The sequence below is a fragment of the Uloborus diversus genome, chromosome 4, assembly GCF_026930045.1.
Source record: "Uloborus diversus isolate 005 chromosome 4, Udiv.v.3.1, whole genome shotgun sequence".
NCBI classification, from domain to species: domain Eukaryota; kingdom Metazoa; phylum Arthropoda; class Arachnida; order Araneae; family Uloboridae; genus Uloborus; species Uloborus diversus.
Genome location: NC_072734.1, coordinates 47,931,558 through 47,950,098, shown reverse-complemented (window position 1 = coordinate 47,950,098; position 18,541 = coordinate 47,931,558). Strand labels below are relative to the sequence as shown.

General features: G+C 33.5%; 2 protein-coding genes across 3 annotated transcripts in view; one reads left to right on the top strand and one right to left on the bottom strand.

Annotated features, from left to right (window-relative positions):
- LOC129221364 (uncharacterized) overlaps window positions 1-617 on the bottom strand; it is a 33,814-nt gene extending 33,197 nt beyond the window's left edge. Inside the window, exon 1 of one of the 2 annotated variants that reach the window (XM_054855834.1) lies at window positions 540-617. The gene's annotated coding sequence lies outside the window, so the exon portion shown is untranslated. Of the gene's footprint in view, window positions 1-268; window positions 279-539 lie in introns of those variants that run through there. The other variant, XM_054855835.1, reaches the window with a different exon arrangement.
- A 6,896-nt stretch (window positions 618-7,513) lies between these two features.
- Window positions 7,514-18,541, top strand: part of LOC129220553 (centriole and centriolar satellite protein OFD1-like) — a 34,028-nt gene continuing 23,000 nt past the window's right edge. The window contains exons 1-2 of the mRNA XM_054854984.1: window positions 7,514-7,726; window positions 16,580-17,203. Coding sequence (XP_054710959.1) covers window positions 7,514-7,726; window positions 16,580-17,203 — 837 coding nt within the window. The remainder of the gene's footprint in view (window positions 7,727-16,579; window positions 17,204-18,541) is intronic.

Sequence of the window (18,541 nt, the reverse complement as noted above, 5' to 3'; positions counted from 1 at the left end):
GCAACAATCTTATCAAATATATTTTAACTATGCTTGTATGTACTTAGAGGCGCGCCGAACTTAAACTTTTGGAGGGCGGAAATTCTCAATTAACCGAATGGAACTCCAACTTTTGCTGAATGATGATAATTTCGCCGAATGGAACACCAATTTTCGCCGAATGATGATAATTTTGCCGAATCGTCAGACCAAAATTACCAAATAAGGCCATTTTTGGAAGATCACAGTGACCTCCCGTGACTTCCCATCGGGGCAACCCTGAATAAACTTGTTGCCGGATCAATCTGACAAATAATTAAAATATCACACTGCCTTTGCATCAGATGCCAACTAAACAAAGAAATTCTGAAAAGAAAAAGCATGATAATTTCGTATTGTATTTTATTCTTCATAATAGTTTATTTCTCATAAATATGAATGGAAGTGTTGGAATAAGTTATACCATTTGTTTGCGAAATTAATGCCATTACTGATAAAATTAATTCATACTTTAATTCTCGTACAATATACTTCTTAAAAATAAACATTACTATACGTACTTGTTGCCGGGTTAATCCGACGAACAACTAAAATATCACACTTCCAGTGCTTCAGATCTTCATTAAACAAAGGAAACTCAGAAAAGAAAAGGCTGCAATCGGGTGTATGCTTTATCAATGAAAATTCAATCGATTATTTTTATCTGCTATGAAGATCTAATATAATTCAAGGATGCTGAGTGAGATAAAATTTGAAGCCTTTCCTTTTCCTTTTTTTTAAATTCATTTTTACTTTTTATTAAAATGAACTGTTTATCTGTTCCATCAAGCGAAGAAAATGATATAGAACTCAACTTGCAACAACGAATTACATGTTATCAGTACTTGTAGTTAAAAATTGCGAGAGGTTGTTTGAAGTGACATAATGAAAAAGATATTATTGCAAAGTTAAAACTAAGTTGGATTATTTAAACAACTAGCAAATAAGAATAGTAAACAACGTATATCAAGCACAAATTAGCAGATCGGTTGCAGACACGTGTTTCGAGTTTTCAAGGAGCCCCTTTTCCAATGCAAAGAATAGAGCTGTAATAACAAAAAGTCATCAGAGAAAAGCAACGGTGTGGAACAAAATACAGTTTAAATAGTAAAAATTGGAGATTAGTAAAACAATATGAAACCTAGGACGAAATTTATTGCATAATTCCGATTAAGAAAAACCATTAGCCTAGGGGTTCCCAACTTTTCTGACTTGCGGCACCCTTTAATTAATTAGAATTCTCTCGCGGGCACCCAGTCCTATTTCTATTATATATATATATATATAGCGTAGGTATATGTACTGATACCATGGGCACCGGCGGAACCCCTCGCTCTCCCTGCAGCACCACAGGGTGACGTGGCACCCACGTTGAGAACCCCTGCTTAAGTTAATAAATTCCGTCTTATAAATAAAACCACTTCAAAATAAACTCGCAATAAATTTCTTTTCGGGAAAAATTTTGCAAAAAAAATTTTCGTGGCTATTTTTTTTTTAACTGTGTTTCCCCGAAAAAAAGACCTAGTAAAAAATAACCTTTTGCATGATTTTAACGGGTAATTATAAGTAAGCAGTATTAATAAAATAAGTCCTATTGAAATCGTAATTCAAAAGAACACGGCAGCGAGATTGGTGCTTTATTAATTCTTGAATGGGGGGGGGGTGCAAGCGGCAGATATAACAAAAGTGTACATTTGAAATGAAACAAACAGAAATTTTTGTAACAAATTCGGAATCATCTGTAGTTTTTAAATATGCTGCTTTACAAATGAACGTTTAGCATTCACTGTCTTAAATTACAAAGCAAAAATATAGATGGATCCTCCAAGGGTTGGATCCAGCTCTCGGTTATGGACGTTGGACACTACTAAAATTAATATGATCAAAGAAATCGCAAAGGGACGACCATAAGCATTTTTGTGATATGGAGGCGTAAAATATGGGCTCGAAGGCTGTCCCTGACAAATTCTCAGTCTGATGTTTCCAAAACAAAGTTTTAAGCAGTCTTCGTACGCTTAAATCATAGGACAAAACCGCCTGCATCCCCGCTCAAAGGCATATGGTTGAAAATGATTTTGTCCATTTTTGAATGTTTATTGCTGAAAAAATGCAGCTCTTAAATTTGAATGAATGTATTGCTTTCACTCGAATAGACGTGTTTTTTTTTTCTAGCATAAATAACTATTACCGTGCATTAAAAAGTAAAATATCCCTTAAAAGTAAGACTTAACGTATTACACCCTTAAGCCATAGCTGAAGCAGAACTACATGCAAAAGACCGACAGCCCAGTTATCACATCCAGAGACTGCAGTTCCGTCCTTCTTATGGACTCATCAGTCTGGAATAGTGAATAATCGAGCTTCGAGCTGGAGGCAGATGTCATCTCATTGAAGCTGACAGTGCCAGCAAACTGGTAGATAAAGCAAATTTATCTCACCAGCGCAGACAAAATGCGGTTCAACTCGAAAAGTCAAGGCAAAGCTTGGGTATTAAGCAGTAAGCTACCATCCCCCAAACCAGGGATAAGGCCAGGGACGGGTACCGGAAACAGGAATAACTTTTAGAGGGGGCTTCGGAAATCGCTATGTCCCCCCCCCCCCACCCTCTTCTCATTCAATGTTTCACTACAAAAATTGGTTTGTTTAGGATCCCTTAAGGTTAAGGTCAAATAATCTTCAAATGTGGAGTGGACCTTATGGGGAACAGAAGCAGTTACATTATTCTATAATGGGGGAGAGAGGGGCGTATATCCCGACACATGATATAAAACAATTTATATTCAATATTTATGTAGATCTATATCTCATCAAAAACAACCCTGTTGTAAAAACGTCCCCGCCAAGAAAACCTTTAACTCTTCCCTACAAAAAAAAAAAAGCCTATCATCCTAAACTCAAAAACCCTCAGCCTTAAAAAGTTATGATATCTATTTTCCCGCCAAGTATCTGCCAAACTACCATCCTCCCTGTTTTCCTTTTTCATCACAACTATTTTTGCTAGAACTTGTCCCATCACCAACTCCTTACCAGTGAGGATAGATCCTTTATATTGTTTTCAATCCTGTTTAACGGGTAGTTTTTTTCCTCTCGAAGGAACTACCTGACTCGATAAAGCAAGCAGTCCCCAAAGAAAACTGCTTGGATAATAAAATACTATGTTTTAAATTATTTTGTTTTCGAGTGTTTTAACCCTTAACAATAAATTCTATTACTGTTTCTTTATTTCACGGGTTATTTTCATGAAGATTTTTTTTTTTTATGTTTCACAGCTTGCCGGCTATTTTAATCTAGCTTTTTTCACTTTATTAAATGACTTCTTTTCTTAAATGACGGATTATTTTATATTTTATGGGCTAATTTCAATCGCTTCGGGATTGATCTTTCTTTTTAATGCAGCTCTCAGTCTTGTTTTTTCCCCCCTTAGTTCAAGACAAATATAGCGTATGGTATCGCTAAACAAGTAATGGCGGCAATGAATAAAATAAAAATATAATCTCCAAAAGGTTAAAAATAAGCCAAATCACGAACCTGTAGCGCAAAAGTACAAAGCAGTCTTCATGCTGATGGGGGTTACTTTAATCGAGCTTTTCAATTCACTTAATGGCTTCTTTTCTTACATGGCGGATTATTTTACATTTTAAACTGCTTATCTCTTCTCTACATAGTATAAAATGAAGTCCCCAAAAAGCGTCTGTGTGTTTGAACGCGCAAAAACTCGAAAACTACCCGGTCGATTGCGCTGAAATTTTCACAGTTAGTTCCTAAAAGTCCTGAAAAGGTTTGCAGACCAGTTCGAATAAAATTCGATCAATAGTCCTTTTTTTATTCCAATTTACGTCCAATTTTTACATGAATTCTCAAATATGGAGGTGAAAAATTACTTGTACATATTAATATTACATATGGTCTGAAAGGGTTGAATTTTCCGCGTTCTACGCAATTTGTTTTAGTGCTCTAGCTTAGGAAGTTATTTGCGTTTTTAGCTCGAATTTCTTTAGACTTAGTAAAAATTTAGGCACAACTTTCTTCATTAAATAAATCAATAAAAAGTGAAGGAATTGTCCCACAGTTTTCTTTTTGACGCCATTGGAGAAAACGACCTTTTTTACTCCAGATCTAACTCGATCTATGGTCGAAAAAATAAGCTTTTATCTCGAAAGGAAAAAAAGTTACAAGCCTTTTTAAATCAAGTTTGAGAAATCTCGATTCCATTCAAATTGTGAACCATTTTCTTTCGCATTTTAATACCTTAAACTTATTTTGTGTTTCCATGGTTACGCATTTTAAATCCACCTTTCTGGATTTAATTTCGTAAAAGTATTTTAATATTTGTCGTCATTGTTTGGAAGGGAAATCACGATGTTTTTTTTTTATTTATTTTTTGCGCCTGATTGTTGAATATACGTCACTTCACGCAATTTTTATTTTCAAGGTGGACCGGGCAAAGCCGGGCAACGCAGCTAGTATTAATTATTTGGCGAATTGTTTTTCATTTTAATAGAATTCTTTGTCTTGTTCAAGACCTTGTTTTGTTTAAAAGTTCATTGAAAAGACGAAATAACGTATGGTATCTCAAAAAAAAAAAAAAAAACTAAGCCATTAAACATATTAAACTTGGAAGCGTCAGAAGATCTATACAACTGTTGGATCTGTTTTAGACTTGATTGAAATTTTCTTTTTCTAAGACAACGTTTGAATAACTCTAGATATATTTCAGCCCTGCCATTTCAGTCAATGAACAAACCCTATGAGCTGTAAGTAAGCAAAAAGAATCTACTGGCAATTAGTGATTTTCAAACTTTAGTTACTCCGGTCCATGATGCCCCTGGGGACTGAATTTTTGCATATCGTCTCAATAACCCCTCAAGAATATTTATACATAACATCATTAATAAAGATCCACGGGGGGCTATTACAGACCCCCGGGAAGGTATGATTTGAGAGATAGAAACGTGGAGGGAGGGGGAGGGGGGTCAAATGGCACAAAAGGTACATCAGTAGGGCACAAGGAATGTGTGTGCGACATTTAACCTCGATCCTTCTTTTCGTCTGTTCTGTAGCCCTGTCAAAGAACACGAAAAGGTTTTTGAATAGCGATTTTCTAACTTAAATCCTCCTCCCCCTGATGGTCCTGGGGATTGTATTTTCGTATACTTCGTCAGGGGTCGCAAGAGATGGGGTGTACCAAAAATCAATTCCGGGGTCTTCTTGGGGCTAAGATACAGAGGGCTGAAAACCCCAATTTGTTCCGTCGTGTAAACTGTCCTTAAGTCGCGTGTTTAATTTGCGGCAACAATATTGATAACTCAACTTTTTACTATTGAAGTGAAGTGAAGTGCTACATGTTGTCATTGCGCCAAGTTACTCGCGCCTCGCACTCGTACCAATCACGTGCAGATAATCCTTAGAATTTTTACCATTTTCCTTTCCCTTCTGTTATTGTCCAAAAATGTTTGAATAAAGGGGATATTTCGATAATTGGGAATCTGGAGCGGTCGTCTCATTTTTGGCGTAAATAATTTTATTTTGGTAACCCTGCTGATTTATAGCAACCCTATGTGAATAGATGTTTCCGATCTCTTTGTTTTGATTTTCAAAGAAACATACCTCTCGCGCAGGCGGTTGAGCCAAAAATTGACGCCAATGAAGAAAGATCGCCAGATTCCCAATTATCGAAATATCCCCTTGAATAAATGTGTTACTTTTGTGTAACTTCGTTTTCTTCATGAACATAACACGCCAACAAGCCTTAAATTGGTGACCTGAGGACTTTTTTTAAAAAAGAGTGGATGCAGTTAATGTCATCTGGATGCAGCCTTAAGAATGCCGTGGTAATGAAGCATTTGGCGTCATTGTTTTCCTGAGGACTTTGATTAGTAAGTTTTTGCATTTGGAGCTACTACTGTGAATTAGCGATGACTGCTCCCGATCAACAAAATCAGGTTGCGAAAGTTGCCCTTCGCATCCCACCAAGTTTTGCCTCTGGCCCTCAAACTCCTGTTGGACAACCTCATCAATAAATGCCGCAATGTCAAGCAGTCAGTGGAAATCAACCGCATGGGTCAGGTGTTCCACAAAATTTTAGTACAACACCTCACCCTCCTGTTGGTCACTCACCTGGTCCCCAGCAGCAGCAGCAACAACAGCAGCAACAGCAATCTCCAGTCTCTCAACAAGCTCAACAGCAGCAGGCACAGCAACAGCCCCAGCAACAACAACAACCACAGGCTCAACAGCAGCAGCAACAAGCATCGCAACAACCACAGCAACAGCCTCAGCAGCAACCTGTACCCCAGCAACAAACACAACAGCAGCCGCATCAGCAACAAGCCGGATCCCAGCAGTCTCCCGCTAGCCAACAATAATCGAGCATACAGTACAGCCAGATTGCTAATCAGCCTCATCAGTCCCAGAGCAATTTCAATATTTCTCAGAGCACCACTCCCCAGCCCCAAATGTACACTACCCAATCTGCTACATAAACCAATTACCTCACCAAGTGGTTCTTCATTGAAACCTGCAACTCCTTCATCCGAGGATGAAGCAACTGTTCAATCAAGGACTACACGTTCTGGACGTCATGTGCATTTTCCCGCAAGATATCGTCGACACTGGGAGGGGAGTGTGCGGCAACAAATATTGATGACTCAACTTTTTACTATTTTACTATCGAATCACGTGTAGATAATCCTTAGAATTTTTACCATTTTCCTTTCTCTTCTGGTATTGTCCAAAAATGTTTGAATAAATGTGTTACTTTTGTGTAACTTCGTTTTCTTCATGAACATAACACGCCAACCTGCCGTAAATTTATTTCGTCTTTCTTGGAGGTGGATATTTGGCTTTGTTGGTGACTGACATTTGGTTTTCTTGGCGGCCGGTGACTTTAAGAGTTTCTCCCTCCCCTTTAGTTGATTACTTTTGTTCCCATTTCTTACTTCAAAAGTTGGGCGTTGTGCAGATTTGCCACAAAATTGCACGTAAAAAACTTAATCGCTTAGTTTGTCGGAAAATTCTGATAAATTTTTTTTTACCGCAGATTATTTTATCATGCGTGAGATCAAACAAGAAGCGTCCGATTTTTGAAAAGTTTACGATGGAGGAAAAAAGTACAAGGAAAATTATGAGTTAGCATGTCAGACTGCTAACATCTCAACTTAGTGATAGTTACGTTTCACTGTTGACTGTTTTTGTTTATATTTCGTTTTTTCAGCGGAGATTTGAAATTTGGGAATTAAATTTTATGAGGGCATTTCAAATTATAGTATGTCCTCTTAAACTTGGAAACAAATCATGGAAATTGGTCCAATTAGCTTTCAAACAGATAAATTATTTTCTTTACTGCGCTATTTTACAAAAATAATTACAACGCAAAAACATCTTAGCAGTTCTTTAGTTTATCAAGAAACTTAATAATAGTTTCAGAGTTTAAAAAATAGTTGCTTCTAGTCTCTAATATAATTTATTTCGTATATTATCATATACTGCGACAGATATGTCTCAAAAGCAAAAAATAAAGAAACATCTTAGTGCTGATGAATTAAAATCAAAACTCTATGAACATTTCGAAGAAATTGGCTCATTGGAACAAATAAAGGCTCAATTAAGAGGAGAAATTTATACAAAACTGCTGAAAAGAACTCCAAATGATTTTCCAGAAACTAATCGAGATTTGCAAAATTTTGATAAAATGTTACTACCCTTGCAGGTTTGCTTGTTTTTAAGTTTTGGTGTTCTGAAATCTAAATCTATTATATCGCTCAATGCTCATTTTTCTCGTATTTTTTTCCAGGGCGATTAATCATAAAGTGGAATACTTGTCGCGTTTAAAAGTTTTTCGCCAAATTAATCAAAACTAAACGCTTTTTGCTTTTCAGTTTTCTAGCATTGCCTAAATGCTTGTTGCTGAAATTTAAAACCATATGTTTAATACTTAAAATACACCACCAGCTCAGTTATTCCATCCGAGGACTGCTGTTTCATGCTTTTTAGCACTCATCAGCCCGGAATAGGAATCACATGAGCTGGTGGCAAAAATCCTCGTAAGGGAGCCAAGAGAGCCAAACAAACTGGTAGCTAATGTAGAATTAGCGAGTGACCGCAGCAATGGTGCGGTTCAACTTAAAGATAGATGGCAAGGCATGGTATTTTGTAGTAAGTTACTGCCCTAAGCCAGGGCTAAAGCAGAAATACTTAAAATACATCACCAGCTCAGTTATTCCACCCGAGGACTGCAGTTTCGTGCTTTTTAGCACTCATCAGCCCGGAATGGTGGCGAAAATCCTCTTAAGGGAGCCAAGAGAGCCAAACAAACTGGCAGCTAATGTAGAATTAGCACACCAGAATAACTGCCAGATAACTGAGCTGGTGGTGTATTTTAAGTATTTCTGCTTTAGCCTTGGCTTAGGGCGGTAACTTACTTCATATGTTTAATTTTTAAACAAAGCAAGACTAAAAATTACATTAAAATGCAAAGTAATCTGCCAATGATTAAACTTAGCCAAGATGATCCACACCAAATTATTATATTAACTCATTGAAAAACAATAAACGTTCCATTCAATATAAAATTAATGCATGAGGGACAAAAAATATCAACAGTAATTTCAGCTTACTAGAAATTTTCTCCCCAATTTGGCATGTTCCGTGTTATGATAATTTCCTCTTTATCATTCTAATTTTTTACTATCCTTTTTTTTCTTGCAATTTTATTAGGCATTCAAGTTGCATTTGTTGTCCAATTAACTTTGCTATATTTTTCTTTATTTTTTTACTGTTATCAGTTAAAATGTAGAATTTGAAATTGGAAGCATCACACTTCATCATTCATAAATTGGTTGTAAAAGGAATTCAGGGTTCCAAAATATATTTTCCAAAATATCAAAAATATCCGATATTTTGATATATATTGGATATTTTGATACAATATTTTCAGTTAGCACAAACTAAAGTCTTCAAAATAGTAAATGCATCTTCAAATCATTCTTTATTTTCTCATATTATAATTACAATATGTCAACTTAAATTAAGGTTTCTTTCATTATTTATATCTAATATTTTGTTTTACATTTTTATCAATTTTAATGGAATTAATTTAGCATTAGATGTTTTACTCATTTTTCTTCTGTTAACTACTTTTACAGTTATATGATTCATCAGAAATAAATAATATGCAATGTATTATTCGGTGCACAGTCATAAGACATTTTTTTTTTCTGAGCAATGTTTAATATTTAATTAGGCACTTTAATATGAATTCAAATTGTTACATTGCTAATAATTTTATGAATATAAAATACTAGTAAAATAGGAATATTATATTACTTTGTTATATTTATTGATGCATTAATACATGATAAAACTATAGTACAACTTTTTGGTTACTTTAAATAATAAATGAACAATATAACTATGATTAAAATACTTTTTATATAGAAAATATACCGTAGTTAAAAAAATAAGTATCAAAGTATCATGATATTTTCAACATAAATATCGGATATATATCGTGATATATATCATGATATATATTGATTGATATAAGGGGAGGTGGGGTGCATTAGATTGTGGGGCACGTTGGGCCGCTCTCAATTATTTTAATACTATTAATATTTTTTATTTTATTTTATAACCGACAAATAGCACCCATGGTCCTACAAATCCTATAAGTAAATCACTTGGTACAGTTATATTGAACAAATTTTATTCCAGAAAATGTTTTTTCAGTAGTCCTGAGTAATTTTAAGAACATTAACTTTATTTATTTTATTTTATTTTATTTTTTTTTAATGGTTTTCATCATTCTTTTAGTTTACAATAATTGGCAATTTTTTCATTTTTTGCCAAAAAGTAAAAAATTATGATGTCACTTCTTCAGACTAAAAAGGTGGGGTAGATTGGTCCACTCTTTGTGGAGCATGATGGACCAGACCAACCTACCCCACATAATTTTAAAACTTATTTTTTCTCGTAAATCTCAATAATTATAACAATATTCTAAGTGTTTGTATATTACACATTCATTTCATTGCATGTTACACATGTTTTGAAACAATAATAAAACTTAGATGAAAAAAAGCAGAGATATATTTTATAATTATTTAACAAAAATTTTACTAAATTAATTTTACCTAAAGATTGATTTCATATCTGCAATTTTTTACTATTTATTTTCAAACGTACTTCCAAATTTTTGCAAACAATTGTTTTCTAAGAGTAAAATGTGCAATACATGCTATAATAAATTTCCTGTATTAAACAAAATATTTTTGCTTAACATGCATTCTACATAGAAACAAAATAAAACAAATTATTGATTAAATGAGTACAAAAATATACTTTTTCTTAAGATTATCTAATTTTAATTTTAAAACACAAAGATATGCTAACTTAAAGCTGTTAATTTTATTGTACTTTTTCTTTGAAATGTATGGTATTAGTATAACAGAATTATTTTCTTATTGGAGTTGTTTCATGCAATGCAATGAAGAAAAAGAACTTTTTTCCCCCCTAGCAAATACTGATGTAACTTGGCATAAAAGAAACATATGACTTATTCTTCTAAAACCCAGTCCAATAAGAGTGCTTAAAGCTCAAGACGTAGCACTTTCATATTCTCGGATGTCATTTAATTCACCTTTAGTTAACTTTAAACTGCATTAATTGTCTCATGAGTATTTAAAAATTGATTTTTTTTTTTGATTTTTAAAAAATAATTGTGTAATAATGGTGAATGCTTATTGCAGTTTTTAAATAAAGATAATTTATCAATTAAAATGAATTTAATATGTTATATTGATCTTTAAACTTTATATTTTTCACTCTACACACAAAAGAGAATAAGGGTAGTTACAAAGTTTGCTAGTATTTATCACTAAAATTATAAAAAATGTTGTTTGAGTTATGCAGTCCAACGTGCTCCACCAGGCAGACTAACAAACCACACCCATGGGGCACATTGGTCCCCTTTATGAAGTTCCGTTAAAAAATTAATGTAAAAAAAGTTTCTCAATTCAACGCTTCCAAAATAAATCTGTGGTATTAAGTAGAGACGTACCGAGTACTCGGTAATTACTCGTACTCGGCATACTCTGCCAATTTGCCGAGTACTCGGTACTCGGCCAAATTCTGATCAGATACTCGGCCAATACCGAGTAGTTGCAAAAAATTGAATATTGTCCAAGACAGATACCAAAATTTATATTAAAAAAAAAGAGCAAGCATTATATTCTGCAATAATTTACAATTAAAATTTATAAGTCAAATTTAAATTTTGAGAATAATGAAGTTTGTAATGCTTCAATGGTATAAATCTTTCTTTTACTGTCCCCAAAGTTTATTAAACTTGTTTATTAAAAATTATGCAAAAAAGGCAAGTATAGAAAATATGGAATTTTTATATTAAAAATGAATATTTGCTACAAACAAAAATTAGTTATAAAAAAATATAAAAATACCTTTGCTTAAAAAATTAAAGGAAATAAAACAATGTTAAAAGCACAGTGTAGGAACACTGCAGATACGTGTTTTGGAAGTTACAAGGAATTCCTTTTTCTATGCACAAAATGGGAGCTCGTGGATTTAAAGGCATCCGACAAAAGTTGGATTTTTTTGTTGAATGTCTTTACCTTCTCTAGCTCACATGTTATGCACTGAAAAAGACATTCCTTGTAAGGGGGGGGGGCGGAAACATGTGTCTGCAGTGTTCTTGCACATTTGTTTTATCTGCTTTAAAAAAATATTTATGTTTGGCGGACTAGAACTATAATTGATTGGTATACAGTGAAACCCCTCCTAACGGATACCCCTCTTATGCGGACAATTTTTAATTCCCCAGTTCCAATGCAAATAACATTATTAACCCCCTGTCCTGCGGACACCTCTCTATTGCGGACAAAAAAAATTGTCCTGTTAGTGTCCGCATTAGAGGGATTTTACTGTAATTTGTTTTAATTCCAACTTGATTAATTATACCTTTTATTTATTTATTTTTAATTTTAAAAATCATTTTTTGGTAAAATTTTTGACAAACAAAATTGTTTATATAATGCGTAATTAAATTTCACCAGGAATTTAGTTTTAAAAACTATTATATGAACAAGGAGGTCTGTACTACTATTCCAATAAGTTCAAAATTCATCACATGTGTGTCGGTGGTTCTTGTTAAAACGTAATTGGTACTTGGTAACTCGGCCGAGTCGTGAAAGGCCGAGTACTCGGTACTCGGCTACTCGGCCAAAGTGCTACTCGGTACGTCTCTAGTATTAAGAAATGTTTAGGGTAACTTGTTGTAGAAAATCGAACTGCTCATTGAATTTTTTGACAAGATAAAAAATGATAAGTAAAAAAGTGGACCAACGTGCCCCACTTCCCCTTATATCAGCAAACCCTGGGAATGATAAATCATTTCTTTAAATAAATAACTAGCAGTACCCGCACAGCACTGCCCGTGCTAAAAATGTAATGGAAGTCCGTTGAATAAAAAAATTGACGCCACCTCTCCCTCTGATGTGAAATGGTCATTTTTCTTCGTATAAAATGCGTACACCCCTTTTCAAAAAAAAAAAAAAAACTATTAAAGTTTCTTTGGAATTTAAAAATTTTCGTCAAATCATTAAATTAGATTTATACTTGCTTTAAAACTCTATTTAGCGAGTGAAGCGGTTTTTACTGTGATTTAAAATATTTCGCCAAATAAACAAAAAAAGACATCAAAAAATATTTTTCAAATGTAAAAATAATTCTGCAACTCTATTGTTTATTGCCAAGCTCACCCAGCAACAACGCAACCATAATCTATCCCTCTAATGGGAAAAAAAAAAAATCCCTTGGAACATTCAAAAATCATCCTCAGGAAAAAAGAAGAAAATGTCGTACATTTCACTCGTATAGAAACAAATCAAAAATTTCTTTTCTTTCAAAACAAATCGCCAAAACAATGAATTACATTTACAGTTGCTTTAAAACACTAATTCTAGACTGAACTGCTCGGCGCCTAATGCACCAAATGACCACGCTACCAAACCCAGCCCTTTTGCGAGTGAAGCGGATGTTTTTTCTTTTGAAATAATAAATGTTTTGCCAAACAAACAAAAAAGTGTAAAATTACATTAACAGTCTTTCAAATCTTTATATATTAAGAGCTGCATGGCCTGGCTTTGCCCGGTCTACCTTGAGAAATAAAATTGGGTGAAGTGATGTATATTCAACAATCAGGATTAAATAAAAGAAAATAAAAACACCATGCAAAATCACCCTTCCAAACAATAACGACAGATATTAAAATACTTTAAAGAAATTAAAATGTGAAAGATGGATTTTAAAAGCATAACCATGGAAACATGAAATAAAATAAGTTTAAGAAACTAAATGCAAAATAAGGAAAGAAACAATGGATTTAAAAAGCGTAAGCGTGGAAACGCGAAAATAAAATGGTTGACAACCTGAATCAAAATGACATTTTTCAAACTTGATTTAAAAATGCTTGAAACTTTTTTCCTTTGAAGATAGAAGCTAAGTTTTGTGACCATAGGTCGAGAGAGATCTGGAGTAATGTCGCTTTTTCCAATGGTGTCAAAAAGAAAACTGTGGGACGATTCCCGCACTTTTTATTGATAGATTTAATGAAGAAAGTAGTGGCTAGTAGTGAGCTAAAAATGCAAATTACTCCCACCGTAATTAAGTTAGAGCATTAAAACAAATTGTTTAGAATGTGGAAAATTCTACACTTTTCAACGATATATGATATTAATGTGTGCAGGTAATTTTTCATTCCCATATTCCAGAATTCATGTGAAATTTGGGCCTAAATTGGAATAAAGAAAGAACTATTTATCAGATTTTTTCAAATTATAGCCTATGTCACTCAATAAGAAAGCACCTTTCATATAGTGAAGGAATTTTTCAAAAGGTGCAGTGGTTCCGGAGATTACCTCAAACATATTAACACACAAAAATCTGCCCTCTCTCTTTATAATATTAGTACAGATTTGGAAATTTGCTGGTAGTTGTCTAATTTCTTCTATTCATAATTTAATCGAATATTTTTACCTATAATTTCATATGTTTGCTCATATGCAGGGTTCCAAGCAAAAAATTAGCTTAAAATATAGTTTTTCAAAGCATAAAAACTGAATATAGACAATTTTAACCACATCCAGTTGAACTCTCTTTAATACAAACCGGTTTAATACAAAATCATGGTAAATCGAACATTTTGTTTGTTAAGTTTGGTTTGCTCTCTAATTACATTTAAAGTTTCTCGTATACGTACATGAAATTGAAAGTATTGGTTAAGTCAAAACAAAAATTTTTGACCTTTTACTTAATGTCTGTAGTTGAAAATTTAAATTTTCTATTTTGGAAATTATTCACCCTTTTGTTAGGTAATGTAGAAGTACCATTGTCAGGGCCGGATTTAGGGGAGGGCAGGCGGGGCTACTGCCCCGGGGCCTCCACAATAAAATTTTTACAAAATATCTTAACTTTCACGGGTCAGCAAATTTTACGTTTTTTTCTTCCAGACTTTTTTTCTTTTTTTTTTTTGATTTCTACAAAGAATGCTTGCCCAAAAATAATATTATTATCAATATATCAGAAAACCCTGATTGCAAGTATCCATTTACTATTAATTTTTTATTTGATCGAGCATTTCAGTGGCAATATATATTTTTTTTATTCATTCAATTTGTAATTTGTACTTATAAGTTAAAGAGAAATAAAGTAAGTAAAAAAAATCCGAAAAATGGTTAATTTTGCAGGTCATCCTTACAACTTCTTGCGTCTGGAGCTCAAAAATTTAAAAATTATTTGACAAAATGACTTGAATGGAAATTTTTTATATCGTAAATATCGGATATATTCATATATATATATATATATATATATATATAAATGTTCGGATATATATTAAAGTATCTAATATTTTCGAAAATATGATCTTTTCGAACCGTGATTAGGTGCCTCCACTCCTTCATTGCCCCAGGGCCTCCACACTTCCAAATCCGACCCTGGCCATTGTGTCTCAAGAAGTAAATATTAAACATTTTGCATGGAGAGTAAAGCCTGTATATTAGGTTACCTGTGGACATTTCAATTTACTCGGAGACAAAACTGTTCGTCTTCCATTGTGAATTACAACCTATTCCATAATTTTCGATTATCTTCCTTTTTGAATATTTTCCAAAAGCATTCATTAAAAGAATCAAGTGATTTTTTTACTGAATGTACTAATGGCTAGATTACAATGTGTGTATTAGTAGTAATATTTTTCAAATATAGGTAAGCATTCCTTTGTTTTTTCTCAGTATCACTCAATCTTGGTTGTTACGAATAATGGCTAATATGAACAAATTCGTGGATTTTTGACACTTTGTATTAACCAAATTCAACTGTATATATCAAAAAATATAGATGTTTGGCTGAATAAATTGCAAGAATAGAACATCTTTGTAAATTGTACCATTTACGTATTTTTTCCCTTGTGATTTCCGAAAAAAGGTCAATTTTATTCGAACAAAAATCTTTCTTAATGTAACTATAAGTATGATATAAATTCGATTCAGTTTGATTAATTAATTTGACTGCATTCGAAGGAAATTCAACTTTATAGATTTATAGATTCATTTGAGTCTAAATGTACACTCTTTTTCGTAAAAACAATTCTTTAAAGCATTATAACTCAGCAGTGATGTTCTATTAGAGTAGTGTGGCAGAGAGTGCAATCTTTTGTTTCATAAGACAGCCCAGTAGCAGCATATTTCAACCGACTAAAAAACTTGAAAATTGTCTGCAAGGCAAATCAACATTAGATTAGTTTTGGCACTTATTATAAATTATCACCAAGGAATGCCTGAATATAAATGCTAAATCAAAAAATGCTAAGTAAATGAGGCTAAAAAGCTTCAAAATAAAATGAAAAGTTGACGCTAGTTGGGGCTGCCAGGGCAAGTCTTTGACCTCTCAGCCACAAAGGTTCCCTGCACAGATTTAGGCCCATTTTTGTGTCTACTATTTCGTTCTGCATTATTCCGGCAGTATGTTTCTACTTTAAATTCAATAGATTCATGCAGAGAGCAGGGAAAAACATCTTTCCAATTCAGAAATAGCCTTCAGACACTTCCTCAAAAAACTGACCGGCGTCGCAGCTTTACGCTGTTTCTGCTACTGGGCAAGACAATATCGATGAATTCTGTCGTAAGTTCTGCAAAAGCAACCTGGAAAACTTTTCTTAATTCTGTTTTCCTCTTCCTTTTTCCCTCTCTTTAAGGAGAGTTCTTATGAAATTCAATCAAAAAATTTCCTTTTTAAGGCATAATTTCATTTTTTTCATTTTATGTAAAGATAATGCATGAAAGCTATAATGGAATTTTCCGATGTCAGGAAACTCCTTGATTTTTCTCAGTTTACCTCTTTAAAGTAGCAAGCAAGAAAACGATTGTGAATTTGAAAGTTAATTGGGAAAATGTTTGATATTATGTAAATTTTTTATAGTAAAGCTATATTCATCAATCATCATCAGTGTTACATTATTTTACAGTGTTAATCTTTATTTCTTTTTAAGGTTAGCAACTGGCTTGTGTTCGATCATCTATTAAGACAAGATCACCAATATACATTATCCACCTTTACGAGTGAAGCAAAGTTGTCATCTCCTGAGAAACTGTTAACAGCTTGCGATATATTAAGGCTTTTTGGACTTCAGAATACTGACTCAGCTTACAGAATTATTAGCAGGAAATATGTTACATTTGATGAGAAAGGAGTTTTAAATTCATTGCTTCTTGCAGTAGTCAAATCTATATTTGAAATTCCAAATAAAAGTTTTAGATTAAATGAGCTTTTGAATGAAACAGAAGTGAAAAATATTGAGAGTAAAGAAAATTCTGATAATAAAAACAGAAATTGCCAAATCAATAACAGAACCAGGACTGATGATTCACCCCTTACTGAAAAAACATCCTTTACATTGCATCAATATCCTGCTGATAATAAGCATTCTGAAAGTACTTTTCATGAACAGTTACAGTTAATAAAAAATGAGAAAGAAAAAGAAGTGCAGAAATTGCGTGAAAAGTTGCTTGAAGAATTGGATAAACTACGTGCAATGCAACTTGAATTGGAACATGAAAAGAATGATTTAAGACGGCAACGGACTTCTATTTCTCATGACAGAGATATGTTTCAGGTATTTAATTGGTGCTTTTATATTGATTCATATGTATAAATCTCTGATTTATATTTTTTCAGCTTTTCAACATTGAACCTTCTTGTCAATAGGTGGAAATGTATTGAGGAAGCTTGGTTCAGTTGAATGCTAAGTGGACAGTTTTCTATTGCTACAAAGGTTTTACACTAGTTGTATTGCAGTTTTGCTTTAAACATTGACTTATATTTGAATTTTTGTTTCTTTGTATGAAATAATGAAAGCAGTTTGTAGTTAAGGGAGATGCAAGTTTATCAACCCCCAAAATATTTATTTTATTGTTCAAAACTAGTTCATATTTTATGTGGAATGCCCTTTTCTGACCCATCAAAAATCTGTCTACCATGACATTTAGTCTATGAACAGAGATGCGTACCATCAATATTTTCTTTCAACTTTTAATCATAATGGAAACACTTTTGTTTGGTTTCTTCAGTGTCTGTTTTGACCACCTGTTACATTTGAAGCTTGAATAACTCAAAAAGCATTACCCAGTGACTATTTAAATTTTGTATTTTGGACCCTTACAATGTTTAGTTGTATACCTTCCTTTTTGGCAGCAATTATATGCTTCAAATCAGCATTTTACCGAGTCTCTTTTTGCATGAAGTTTTTCTCCTGACTTTACTTTTCCATACTTAAAGACGGATGCCCACCCGTAAGACCACCCCCTAAATATCATGAAGACCCCCCCCCCCAAAAAAATGCCCATCCAAACACTCTTCTAAAAATTTCAATGGTGCCATGACCCCCTCTAGGTGGGCACCCCTGCAAAAGGACATTCTTTGCCTCTTCGCAGCTTTTATTGATTCATACCTGATTCTTTTTCTTCCTTTGTCATAGGGCTGCAGAGTCTTAGTCAGACTGATTTCCAGCTAAAAGAGTCGAAGGTCGAAAGCTCCAAGAGTCAAAGTCTGTCATTTTCCCTCAGAGTCTGCAACTTTGCAAGTGCTGTGGATGTGGAGTCAGATTCGGACTGATTTTGGAGTAAAGAAGTCAGTCCAAAGCTTAAAAATTCTTGGAATCTGAGTCATTCATTTTTTCTTCAACTCTGCAGCCCTGCTTTGTCATATATTTAGAGTAGAGAGATAGTCTAATCGCCAGAAATATTTGATTTTTTGTTGTAAAAACATTGCAAATAATGTAAATTGGTTTAAAACCCCTTTTTCTTTTGGTGCACCCCCACCCTAGGAGAGTTCCGCGAAACATATTAGTCCAACTACATCACTGCCGACCAATATTGCTACAACGGCACACAATTTTAGTTATTGAAAATGTATGTGACTTAATAAACATACAAGGAAGTTATGTGTTCCCATT